At 45.8% G+C, this 12,298-nt stretch overlaps 1 protein-coding gene across 2 annotated transcripts in view; it reads left to right on the top strand.

The window, feature by feature from the left end:
* Nucleotides 1-1,090: 1,090 nt before the first annotated feature.
* Nucleotides 1,091-12,298, top strand: part of LOC310750455 (all-trans-retinol 13,14-reductase-like) — a 31,505-nt gene continuing 20,297 nt past the window's right edge. Inside the window, exons 1-4 of one of the 2 annotated variants that reach the window (XM_083588637.1) lie at nt 1,091-1,332; nt 7,086-7,268; nt 9,490-9,731; nt 10,987-11,188. In XM_083588637.1, the coding sequence (XP_083444763.1) occupies nt 1,119-1,332; nt 7,086-7,268; nt 9,490-9,731; nt 10,987-11,188 (841 nt within the window). In that variant the 5' untranslated portion in view covers nt 1,091-1,118. The remainder of the gene's footprint in view (nt 1,333-7,085; nt 7,269-9,489; nt 9,732-10,986; nt 11,189-12,298) is intronic. The other variant, XM_083588638.1, reaches the window with a different exon arrangement.

The following is a 12,298-nucleotide window of genomic DNA, read 5'->3' on the forward strand; positions in this document are numbered from 1 at the left end:
AACTATCTACAGTATCCCCCTGCTGGTCCAGGGTGAGAACTTCAGTACATAACAGACACCATTAAGATTCAGTCAAGTGTAGAAGTTTACTTGACAGGTATAAAAGCATATTGGTAGCAACTATACAGTGGCGTAGCGTGGGGGTGCAGGGGGGCCGGCCGCACTGGGCGCAACATCTGGGGCTTAGGGTTAGGGGGCGCAAATCCATGGGTTAGGGGGCGCAAATCCACGGGTTAGGGGGCGCAAATTACTTGCCTTGCCCCGGGTGCTGACAACCCACGCTACGCCACTGCAACTATATACAGACATTCGTCACTGCTGTGGTCAAGGCATGCTTAGAGTCCAGCAAGAGTCCAAGACTCCCTCTGTCTCTGCAGAGACTCACAACAAGTTACACAAAACCGTTGTTATCATTAATTCCTTCACACTGTGCATGTCCAAAGAACCCACAGAAAATGTCCCTGCACAGACAGAACAACCACAGCCTTCTGCTTCTTGAAACTTCTTCTCTTTCTGGAACAAATTATTCTCTTGCACACACACAGAATAGCCAACAAGCTTAACCTCCAGCTTGCTTGTACAACTGAATTACTGTATCTCAAAACGATGCATGCATGTCTAAAAAGTGCGTCACCAACATGAAAAGGTTGAAACGCTCTGTTCTCATGGCTAATCTGCAGGTCAGAGATGGGGAAACCCGTGGCCTCTCAGTGTTGATGGACACCAACGCCCATCATATGTATTCTGTGTTTCAGTGTTGTGTTTTGATGTTTTGACCCTGTGGTTGTCTGATAAATTGTGGTGTACAAATTTAATAAATAATCATAACCCCTGAGCATTGGCCATGTTGAAGGCCAGCGGAACCTCGAGGGTCACACAGGTCCCCTGGCCTTGCGCAACCCTGACAGGTCTCTCCTTATATTGATGCATCGTCCGCTCTTCCAGACCCCTCGCCCTCCGCTCTCTAAAGATCTCCTGGCTGCACTTTCAGAGGATGCCTGGCACTCCCTGGCAGGATGCTTCCTTGTCCCAGGAGAGGCTGGACTGCGCCTTTAAGGGGCAGGAGCGCGCTGCGGCCAGCCTACTAGAAGGAGGAGGCGGCTGCTGGTGGTGGTGCTATGTCTGCGCTCTTTGAGCCGGGGTCTCACTTTCGCGTCCTCGCAGCACTTGCCATGTGGGTGTACGCGCTCGTGGGCGCGCTCCTCCTCCTGGGCATTTGGAGAGCTCTGGGCACCCGAAGCCCCTCTTCCAACCCTTTCCGGGCAGATTCCAGGCGGCCGCCCGCGCCTCTGGTGACCGACAAAGATGCGCGCAGAAAGGTCCTCAAGCAAGGTAGCCATCGGCCAGCCCCAGCTAGCCAGCCCCGGCGTGGGGCGCTGGCAGGCTGGCAAAGGGAGCTGCTGGGTGGGGGGGGGGTCGAGTGGCGCGTGAACGATACCCAGTGGTGGCACAGCGAAGGGATCAATGCATTCCTAGGAATGTTTACTGCGGATTAAGGCGCTGTTCCGTGGGGCTCCCGGGCTGGCAAGAGCGCACGGGGCTGCAGCCTTAAAAAAAGATTTTCTTCTCCCTCCCTTTGTTGCTTCGCGCGCTGTTTAGTTCAGAGCTTAGCGAGCTGTCGACCATAGTATAGAAGATGGTTATCTCGTGTTTTGCTTGCCAAAGTCCCCAAATTCTGCCTCTTCGGTATTTTCAGTTTAAAAACATGCAGTGGGAAAGAGCCACTTCTGTTGGAGACCCTGCCAATCAAAGTTGCCAGTGCCAGTACTAGATGGGAAATAGGCTAACCTGCTACAAGGAATCTTCTTTTTGTTGCCTTAGCACTGCAAGTTATACAGTTTTTCACCAAGCAGCTTTCCGTGGTTCTCACCTCCCCATTTTTATCCTCGCAACAACTTCGTGAGGCAGGCTGCTGTTGAGAAACGATGACTGGCCCTCTTTAAAAACCCTCTTTAAAAACTAACTTGTTAAAATCTTCCTGGTTTTGCTCTGTCTGCTAACACTTGTACCTCGGACTCAGTTGAGCCCTAAATAAATAGAACCCTGCTAGGTGGGAATAATTAAATTTCAGCTGTGTTATGAAGGAGACTGCCTTAGATATTCTTTTCTTGACAAAATGGTGAATTTCAGGTTAGGAGCTTGCAGTATGTAATTGCAAAAATATGTATTAACACCGGTATCAAATTTCACACTTGCATTAGAGTCTTGTAATAGAAAATTCATTTTATACTGAATATTGTATATTACATAGATGTAAATAAAGTGATTACTTTTCCATCTAACGGAGGTTTAATTCAGCCAGCACTGAGCCCTTTGAATGGAAGAGAGAGCTTTAGCCCTATGCAAACTTTCCTGGGAGTTGATACCATTGAGTACTGCGTAAGTATGTATGGGATGCTGTTGTACAGCACATGTTTAACTTTCCAGCTGGGATCAGTTGGGGTGTTAAAATGCTTAGCTTCAATTGGCTTGTCCAGTTCAGTTTGCTTTTGAGCAGGTCTTTTATAGGCTGTTAACTTCAGCCCTCTTTCTTTCTTTGATAACTTTGATAACTGGTCTCCATCATTTTGCTAAAACTAGTCTTGTTGCTGTTATTATTTTTTAATGACATTGAGACTGTAATTTGAAATGCAGTCCCTGATGTCATCTAGCCAAGACTGTAAGAGAGCTAAACATGATCTTGCGCATATTATGTCTCTGGTAGCTTCCACAGTCATTTCCTAGAACATCGTTGCCTTCCAGTCAGGGGTCCAATACAGACAGCCCCTCTTCCCTCTGGCAAAAGTGTGAGTTGGAAAGAGGGAAGCAAAAGAGGGAAGCACAAAAATAACCCACTTTGTGCATTCCCCCAACATGTGGGAGGCTCGCCCTTGCCAGCCACATCCCCGATGGCTGTATGCTTAGGGAACTTGAGGGCAGACCCTATGATATACAAACACAGACCTCCTTCACACAAAGGGGGGACCTGATTGACTTAGCATCAGTGGCATAGCGTGTGTTGGTAGCACCCGGGGCAAGGCAAGGATTGTGTGCCCCCTAACCACTTTGCAGACACCGTGCAGAAGGCAACAGGTGAATTTTGCAGCATCCTTGTGGTGCCCTTCATGGAGGTCACTGTGTTCGCCCTCTCAGCTAAGCGAGCTCCCAGCGGGAGCGGCGGCTGGCTTTCCTTGGCGGGGTTGGTGGCATCCCAGCAGTGCTGGAGCCACAGCCATAGCTGGCCTAGGAGGAGGGTGGCAGAGAGCAGGCTGAGGCACCAAGCACAGTCCTTCCCTGGCTGCCTCACCTTAGCTGCGCAACACAAGGTCAGCTGCTGGCGGGTCCCAGGCGAGTGGGTGGCTCTCCTCTCACCTTGCTCAAAGACACACACCAGGAGGGAGCCCCAGGGAAGGACCGGCGCAGGCCAGAAAAAGTCTGGGCTCCAGCTGGCAGGAGTTCCACCCAGGGGCAGGCATCTGTTTGCTGGTCATGAGGAGAAGGAGGTACCGCCACAGCCATGAAGATACAGCCCAGGCTCTGCTCACCTCCCCATGGCTCCAGAAGACGTCAGCCATGCAGCCTTGATGAGGGAGCCTGTCATGGGGGTACCTAAGAATGATGTGCCTGGTGCCACGGCCCCCCATGCCCCCATGCTACGCCACTGCTTAGGATTGCCCCTCGCATGAAGGAGGTGTACATTGTCTTTACATTTATACACATGCAGGGATCCATCTCATGTTTGCCCAACACCACTGCCAGCAGGGGTATGTGTATGTGCCTGGCAGTTGCATGAGCAGCGGGGTAAGGCTACCCTGCACAGAACCCTCTTACGACTGGGTTGAACACATGAGGGAGAACACACAGGTACCCCGCCCAGTATCCATAAGTACAGTGGAGAAAATCAGATTGGATTCATTTCATTTCCTTTGAATATTAACAAAACACAGGTACTTCATCTCTTCTGTTCTTTAATGCGTTTGTTGGATTGGAGAACGGAACATACTAGGGATTCTATTAAGGAGACTTGGATTTCAGTTCTTATAGTAATGGATTTTATTGATGGGCTTTGAACAATATGCTAGATTAGCCCTGCTACAAAATGGTGCTGATCTACCTTGCTGCGAAGGCAAATGGGATAACATCGTAAGACCGGCACGTCCAACAGGTAGATCGTGATCAAACGGTAGATCACTGGACATCTGTGGTAGATCACTGGTAAATTACTGGCTCCCCCCCAAAGAAGCTCAACAAGTATGGCTCCCCTAAAAAAAAGCTCAACATTTGACCTGAACCTCCCAAAACAGGGGGTAGATCACTGCCAGTTTTTAACTCTGAGTAGATTGCAGTCTCTTGGGAGCTGGCCACCCCTGTCGTAAGACAATTGATGTGCTATATGATTTGGTGAATGATAAAAGCCGAGTCTAGCATTTAATCTGCCGTGGGGGGTGGGTTAGTTGACCCTTTATTTAAAGGTGGGTTTAGAAACTTCTTCTGTGGAGTGTTATCAATACAGTGATACCTTGGTTCTTGAACTTAATCCATTCCTGAAGTCTATTTGACTCCCGAAACTGTTCAAAAAAACCAAGGCATGGCTTCTGATTGGCTGCAGGAGCTTCCTGCACTCACGCAGAAGCCATGTTGGGCATTCGGCTTCCCAAAAATGTTCAAAAACCGGAACGCTTACCTCCGAGTTTTGGGCGTTCGGGAGCCAATTTGTTCATCAACTAAGCTGTTCAAGAACCAAGGTATGACTGTGCATGTTCTTTAGTCTGCATTCTGTCCATCCTCATCTGAATGTTTTAGAACCTTGCTCAAGGAAATCTCCTACCAGCTGTCCCCTAAAGCTGACTATACCACCTTTGTGACAATGGCTGCAAAATTCTTTGCCAAAGAGCAGCCTGGCCACCATTCTAGTCTGGGAAGAATGAGGAAGGAAAACCCTTCATTTGATAAAATGTGATTGAATTAACTTCACCTAGTGCCTTGGAAAATAGACCATGTTGCACTGCAGGTAGTTGTCACTCCCTGCTTCCTCTCAGCTGTTCCTCCAGATTAAATGCAAACCCACATTTATCTAACAAAACGTGTATAACCATTTGATTGTTAAACAGATTACAAAAAAATTAAAATTCTCAAAAAAACCCCAAAGACCAGGAATTTGAAAACATTCAAAAGTTGATTAAAATCTTTTTTTATAATAATTTTTATTAATTTTAACATGTAAATTATAGTACATACCACAAAACTTTATCACTTATACAGTCTTTTAGGACTTCCATCAGCACCTCTGATGATCCACCGTTTTAACCACTTAAAAGTTGATTAAAATCAACAGTGTCTGAAAAGAGAATAAAGCACAGGCAACTTCTACGTGCTCCGATAGGCTTGCCTAAACAAAAAGTGTTTTAAACAGGTACCAAAAATAATACAGCTAAGGTTTCTGCAGGATGTCAATAGGGAAGGAGTTCCAAAGTGTTGGTGCTGCCCCTTTAAAAGACTGATTTCTTATAGGTGCAGAATGAATATTATGTGGCAGTGGTAGCAGTGCCAGTTCTACAGATCAATATATTTTATTTAACTAAAGTTTTATATGGCTCAGACAGTTGTAAAGAGAATGCCACTAGAAACCCTCAAGAGAGTGTCCAAAGGCTGATCCATATGCAACTATATGCGGCAGCTAGACAGGTGCCTGGGAGTGGCCGCTGGGACCATATAACACTGGTCCTGAGAGATCTGCATTGGCTCCCAGTATGTTTCCGAGCACAATTCAAGGTATTGGTGCTGTCCTTTAAAGCCCGAAATGGCCTCAGTCCAGTATACCTGAAGGAGCGTCTTCACCCCCATCGTTCAGCCCAGACACTGAGATCCAGCTCCAAGGGCCTTCTGGTGGTTCCCTCACTGCGAGAAGTGAGGTTACAGGGAACCAGGCAGAGGGCCTTCTCAGTAGTGGCACCCGCCCTATGGAATGCCCTCCCATCAGATGTCACGGAAATAAACAACTATCTGACTTTTAGAAGACACCTGAAGGCAGCCCTGTTTAGGGAAGTTTTTAATGTTATCAGTTTTATCGCATTTTTAATATTTTGTTGGAGGCCTCCCAGAGTGGCTGGGGAAACTCAACCAGATGGGTGGGGTATAAAGAATAAATTATTATTATTATTATTATTATTATTATTATTATTATTATGCTAATTTTTGGGCGGCCCAGTGCCAATCAGGACCCTGGCATGGGGGGCAAAGGGTTCAGCCCCAATTGCAGTGCCAAACAAGATCAACTGAATTCCCACACTATTGCATTGGAAGGAAACTCCCATTGGAATGAATGGAAGTGGGGTGGTTGTTGTTGTTTGCCTTGTGAAAATAGAACACACAGGGAATCTGAGGCTGCAGCAGAGCAAAGGGCTAAATCCTCCTCCCCATACCAGGGTACCAATTTGGGGGGCTGTACCTGCAGTTCATTTATACAATTCCATGAATGGCATTTCATCTTGTTTGATCCTAACTTGCCAACAGTGAGGGGGTCTACTTATCAAAATGAACTAGACTTGGGCAAGGGCGCTAGAGTGCTCAGATGCGTATGCACAATTCAGTTGCACAGCACAGAATTCCCAGTGGGTTGTACCCCGATATATATATATCCTAAGCTACAAATGGTTACCTCCAAACACATCTGATAAAATAACACTTCTGTGTCTCCACGCACCAAAATTCCATCATTTATCCTAAGCAAATTGCAGTTGCTGGTAGCTGGTGTGTGTGTGTGTGTGTGTGTGTGTTGTTGTTGTTGTTGTTGTTGTTGTTGTGTGTTTCTCAATCTTCTCTGTTGTGGTGGATCTGAGACTTCCTACACACAATCTAATTTTGGCTGTGATGTGGTACAAATTAGGATAACCAGCGGGAAGAGACGAGTGGGAGACGTAGGTCGAGGATTATAGCAACAGGATTACTTCGGAGGTTGGGGGGTCAGGGAGAGTGGTGTGGGAACAGGGCAGGGATAATACATGCCAGATTATGTGGCTTTTACGTTCTTATGCTATAGCCTAATAGCTAGCCCGGCTACATGATACCATAGGAAGATGCTCATGTCTTCGGTCCCCGTCTCCCAGTCTTTTCCAGGGAGAAGGTTCCTGATGGCCTGGATGCTGTCGTCATTGGAAGCGGCTATGGGGGCCTGGCGGTGGCTGTGATGCTCTCTAAAGCTGGGAAGCGCGTGCTGGTCTTGGAGCAGCATGGGAAGGCAGGGGGCTGCTGCCACACCTTCAACGAAAAAGGTTTCGAGTTTGACGTAGGTAAGGTGACCCACACAATCAGGGAGTGGGCCTGAGCAGTTACAACTACATACATGCAGCGGTGGAGCAAACCGATTGGGCGCCTGGGACGGCGCGTGTGCCCTGTGCCCGGGGAGGGGCCAGCCACCCATGGGGGCAGCATAGGGCCTCCGAGGAGTCTGCCTTCCTCCTTCCACTCACCCACCCTACAGCTGAGGGGGTGGCAATGGCCAGACTGTTTGGGGCAGCGCGGAGCCTGCGGGCACCCAAGCCACCGCGTCACTCCCAGGAGAGATGTGTGGCTCGGGCATGCTGCAGGCCCCATGGTGAGTGCCGCCTGACATTTTGTCACCCCCCTCAGTGGTGACACCTGGGGCGAACCACCCCCACCACCACCCCTTGCTATGCCGCTGCATACGTGTAGGGATGTTGGATAACTCTCGCAGAAATTGCCAGTGTTTTTTTTATATATATAATAAATTTTTATTGGTTTTACAACATATATTAACACACAAAAACTAACAATTCACAACATAACACATTAACAAACAAACATGTAAACACGTATAATTTCATAACCTTTTTTTTCCTTAAACCTTATTTCAACGACTTCCCCATACCTCCCTTTTCTGCATCCCTGTTTTAAACTTTTTCAGCAACCCCTAATTTCAATTACTTATGATTCAATTTCTTTGATCCTTTTTCTCTTACCCAATCATTTATCGCTGCAATTCTGTTTTACGTTACCCATGACATTTTAGCACTCATTAATTTTACAACAGTTCTTAAGATAAACTTTAAATTTCTTCTAGTCTTCTTCCACCGTCTCTTTCCCTTGGTCACGGATTCTGCCAGTCATCTCGGCCAGTCCCATATAGTCAATCACCTTCGTCTGCCACTCTTCCAGCGTGGGTAGTTCTTGTGTCTTCCAATACTTTGCTAAAAGAACTCTTGCTGCTATTGTAGCATACATAAAAAACGTCCTATCTTTCCTTGACACCAATTGGCCTACCATGCCCAAGAGAAAGGCCTCTGGTTTCTTATGAAAGGTACACTTAAGTACCTTCTTGATTTCATTATAGATCATTTCCCAGAAGGCCTTGATCCTTGGGTGGTAGAAAGTTGGTAGAAAGTACCTTCAGTTTCCTTACATTTCCAGCATTTATTATTGGGCGTATGATAAATTTTTGCAAGCTTGACTGGGGTCATGTACCACCTATAAATCATTTTCATAATGTTCTCTCTTAAGGCATTACATGCCGTGAACTTTATACCGGTAGTCAGCAAACATAATGTCATGACCAATGTCTTGTGCCCATTTAATCATAGCTGATTTAACCGTCTCATCCTGTGTATTCCATTTCAACAGCAAGTTATACATTCTTGACAAATTCTTAGTATTGGGTTCCAACAGTTCTGTTTCTAGTTTTGATCTCTCCACCTGGAAGCCAATTTTCCTGTCCTGTTTGAAAACTTCGTTGTTTTCAATTCAGTGTTGGCTTATTCATTTCCTATCCAGAAAAGGAATGATTCCAGCAAATACCATCTGCTGCAGTTTGACTCCTGACAAAACTACATTTCTCTCACTGTCTGCTACACGGGAAATTGGACACAATTATGTCATCGCTACATTGTCCCCCATCCTTCATTTAGTCTTCATATTCCAAGATGGCAGCGCGTTCATACGCTGCGGCTCTGAGCTCCCAATACTTCACCTACTCATGCACAAAACTGGTGATGATTCACACCCTGGCCGGCACTTTCTTGATCTCCTGCCCTCAGGCAGAAAGTATAGAAGCATGATTAGTCGCACCAACAGGGTAAAGAACAGCTTCTATCCGTGGGCTGTTAGGCTGCTGATTGAAAAGATAACAACAGGGCAACGGACTTTCGGGTTTGGTGGGTGTGCGTCAGTAAACGAGGGGAATTAAGACTAAGAGAGCTGAGAGGGGGGTGCTCGTGTAACCTCACTGTATACAAGTTGTACAAGTGACAATAAAGTATTTAATTTAAATGCAAAGGAAGCAGAACGCAAATTACCAGGGCGGAGTCATCAATTATGCTGTGTTGTGTATCATTTGTGGACTGAAATCAGTTGCTTGTTCCACCACCCACCCGACTCCCCAAGCAGGCCAACTCTGAAAGATGCACAGTACACACATGCACCCCAGTTCTAAAATTTAGGACCTAATCTCTTTTGTTATCACTTTTCCATTATGACACTTGACCCATTGCCTTCCAGGAATCCATTACATTGGGCAGATGCAGGAGGATTCTATCCTACGCGTGATGATTGATCAACTCACGGACGGGCAGCTCCAATGGGCCCAGATGGACTCTCCCTTTGATACTGTCATCCTGGGAGATCTTGACAGCTGCAAGAAGTATTACCTATACAGTGGGGAGAAGGAATATGTCAAAGGCCTAAAGAAGCAATTTCCTGGCGAAGAAGCTAATATTGACAGATTTGTGACGCTTGTCAAGGTAACCATTTTTTTCATTGTGCCTTGGTGAAAGACCTTTGATTTTGTATTATGGCTGCACAGTCTTAAACCCATTTGTTAGATTAACTGATATTTTTGACACTTTTGAAATGCAATCTAGAATGCAATCTAGCCTTGAAGTAAGCTCCATTGATCTCGGCAGAGCTTACTTCTGAGTAGGTATTCAAAGGATTTGCCGTAGATGAACTAAAAAGATGCCCTGGTTCATCAGACCGGGGATATTTTTTAAAATACAAGTGCATATACAAATTGCAGAAAGCAAGCAGCATTTTAAGAGGCAATCCCTCTTCTCTCCAACAGAAGGGAAGCAGCCCTTCTAAGCTGATGCCTGCTTTGACGTATATGTTCACCATTTAAGAACAAAGAACTATTTCTTGCTTTTAAAATGTCGTTACCTACCTGCAAGGTTATGCAGACTCAACAGATTAAGCAACTAAAACATATAGGGTCAGCTTCAACAGCACTGCAGCCTTATATTTTTATAGTGGGTGCTGTAGTCTGTGTGAAATTTGAGAACATATTCTGGAAGGGTCATCACAAAATGACTGTCGGGGAGTATGGCCTATCACAGAGAACAAGTTATGTGACAGAGAATATTTGGTTTCAAATACCTTCTTGACTGCGATGGTCCCAGGACAGTGCTGAAGTCAGCTTTGCTTTCTCAGCTGAATCTACCTCACAAAATGTGTAATTTTAAATAAGGCATATATTTACCGAGGTTATCAAAAGAGCTGCAGCAAAAAAGGAAGCAGCATTGGACCCAACGTAAAGGCTTCTAAATCCTGGAGCACTAATAATAATAATAATAATAATAATAATAATAATAATAATAATAATAATTTACTACTTGTACCACACCCATCCCTAGGTTGGCTGGTTCTGAATATCCACTGTGCTTTCTGAACAAAGGAAGTTCCCTTCTTGGTCCCTCTAGTCAAGTATAAAAAATTCCGTCAGCTCTCCAGGATCTTGGGGGCGGGGGTCAGTCTTTCCAACCACTTGCTAACTGGTCCACTTGCTAGCTGCATAGCATGCGCTCTTCCTCTCAGCCGCGGCTGTGCTTCTGTTTTGCCTGTTGCTCTACAACCGCTTCTATCTTCCTAGCGAATGCCGAAGTCCTCAGTTCTTGTGCTTGTAACTGCTGAGGTCTCGTGCTGCGTCTTTCAGGTGTGCATTAAACATCATCTCTTTTCTCTCTTCCCACCTCTCCGCCCTGCTTTCCCGCCCTCCCGCAGAGAGTCGCCAAAGGGAGCGCCCACATGGCAATTCTGAAAATGCTCCCGATGCCCTTGGTTTGGTTTCTTCACTGCACCGGCTTGCTGGCTTTGATCTCCCCTTTCTTTAGGATGATATCCAAAACTCTGTCGGAAGTGGCGGCTGAGTTCACGACAAATGCAGACCTGAGAGCAGTGTTCACTTATATCTTCCCTACCTATGGTAGGTGATGCTGTCCCCTGCTGCCTCAAAGGCATGCGCATCGTAAATTTATCATATGAAAGGGCAATCCCTTTGCCCCTTTTAAGGGGGCTGAAACTTGTAACTGTGGGTGGAACTAGACAATGCAAAGTATATCAACGTGGCTGCCATTGAAAGTGGTGGTCCATAGTCTCTTCTTACCCTGGTATCATTCAGTAAATATCAAAAGTGAGACATGTCATTGTGTTTAATTTCCCTGTGCCTACGAGTGGCCACAAATGAAGTGTGATGGAAGTGGAGAAGCTCAGCAGCGTAGCATCCTGTTTTTAATTTTTCTTTTTACACTGAAAGCTAAGGGCAAGTGTTGGGTCAGGTGTTAGTTGAAACCAGGTTTTCTTGTTCCATAGAAACCAGGAAACTGTTTTAATCTCTGCCTAGTCAGACTATCCATTTTCTATAGGAGCCTTTTGAAATATGAGTGTGTATATATATATATATATATATATATATATATATATATATATGCAGCAAATGGTTAGCAAGCTGATAAGGGGGCGGGAGACAGGTAAACATGTTGGATCAATGCTCTTCGTCAGCTTAATAAACTGACTTCGTATATCCGAACTACCCCTAGAACAGAATGTGCCAGAAAACTTCAGCAAAAGAAATAAAAGCCTAGGCAAATAGAAATGTCCCTGACTGGCCTGAGAGTGACATCAGAATAGGTACCACGTGAGCCTCTTTAGGAAGAGCATTCCTATAAGCAGGGGCCACAACCAAAAAGGCCTCCATCCTGTTCCCATTTGCCTAACTTCAGGTGATAGGAGGGGGCAGAGGAGAGCCTCATGGGGTGAATGTAATGTTTGGGTAAGGAAGTAAAAAATATCCTCTAGGAAATAAAACAGAGGCAGCTCTTATGCAGACACCACCAGCCGTAGGGCCACAAATGACTATCTTTGATTAGACATGGCATTATATATTTTTTGAGCTAATGTTTTAATGGACTTAATTTCCAAGCTGACTTACATGGAGTGTGTAGACTTGGACCATTCCTGTGTAGACTTTGCTTGGAAGGGACTTCAAGAGGTTGGAGGGGGGGGCTAAACCACAATTACGATTTCAGCTTTCTGA

Source organism: Podarcis filfolensis (assembly GCF_964270895.1).
Source record: "Podarcis filfolensis genome assembly, chromosome: 15".
Classification (NCBI taxonomy): Eukaryota; Metazoa; Chordata; class Lepidosauria; order Squamata; family Lacertidae; genus Podarcis; species Podarcis filfolensis.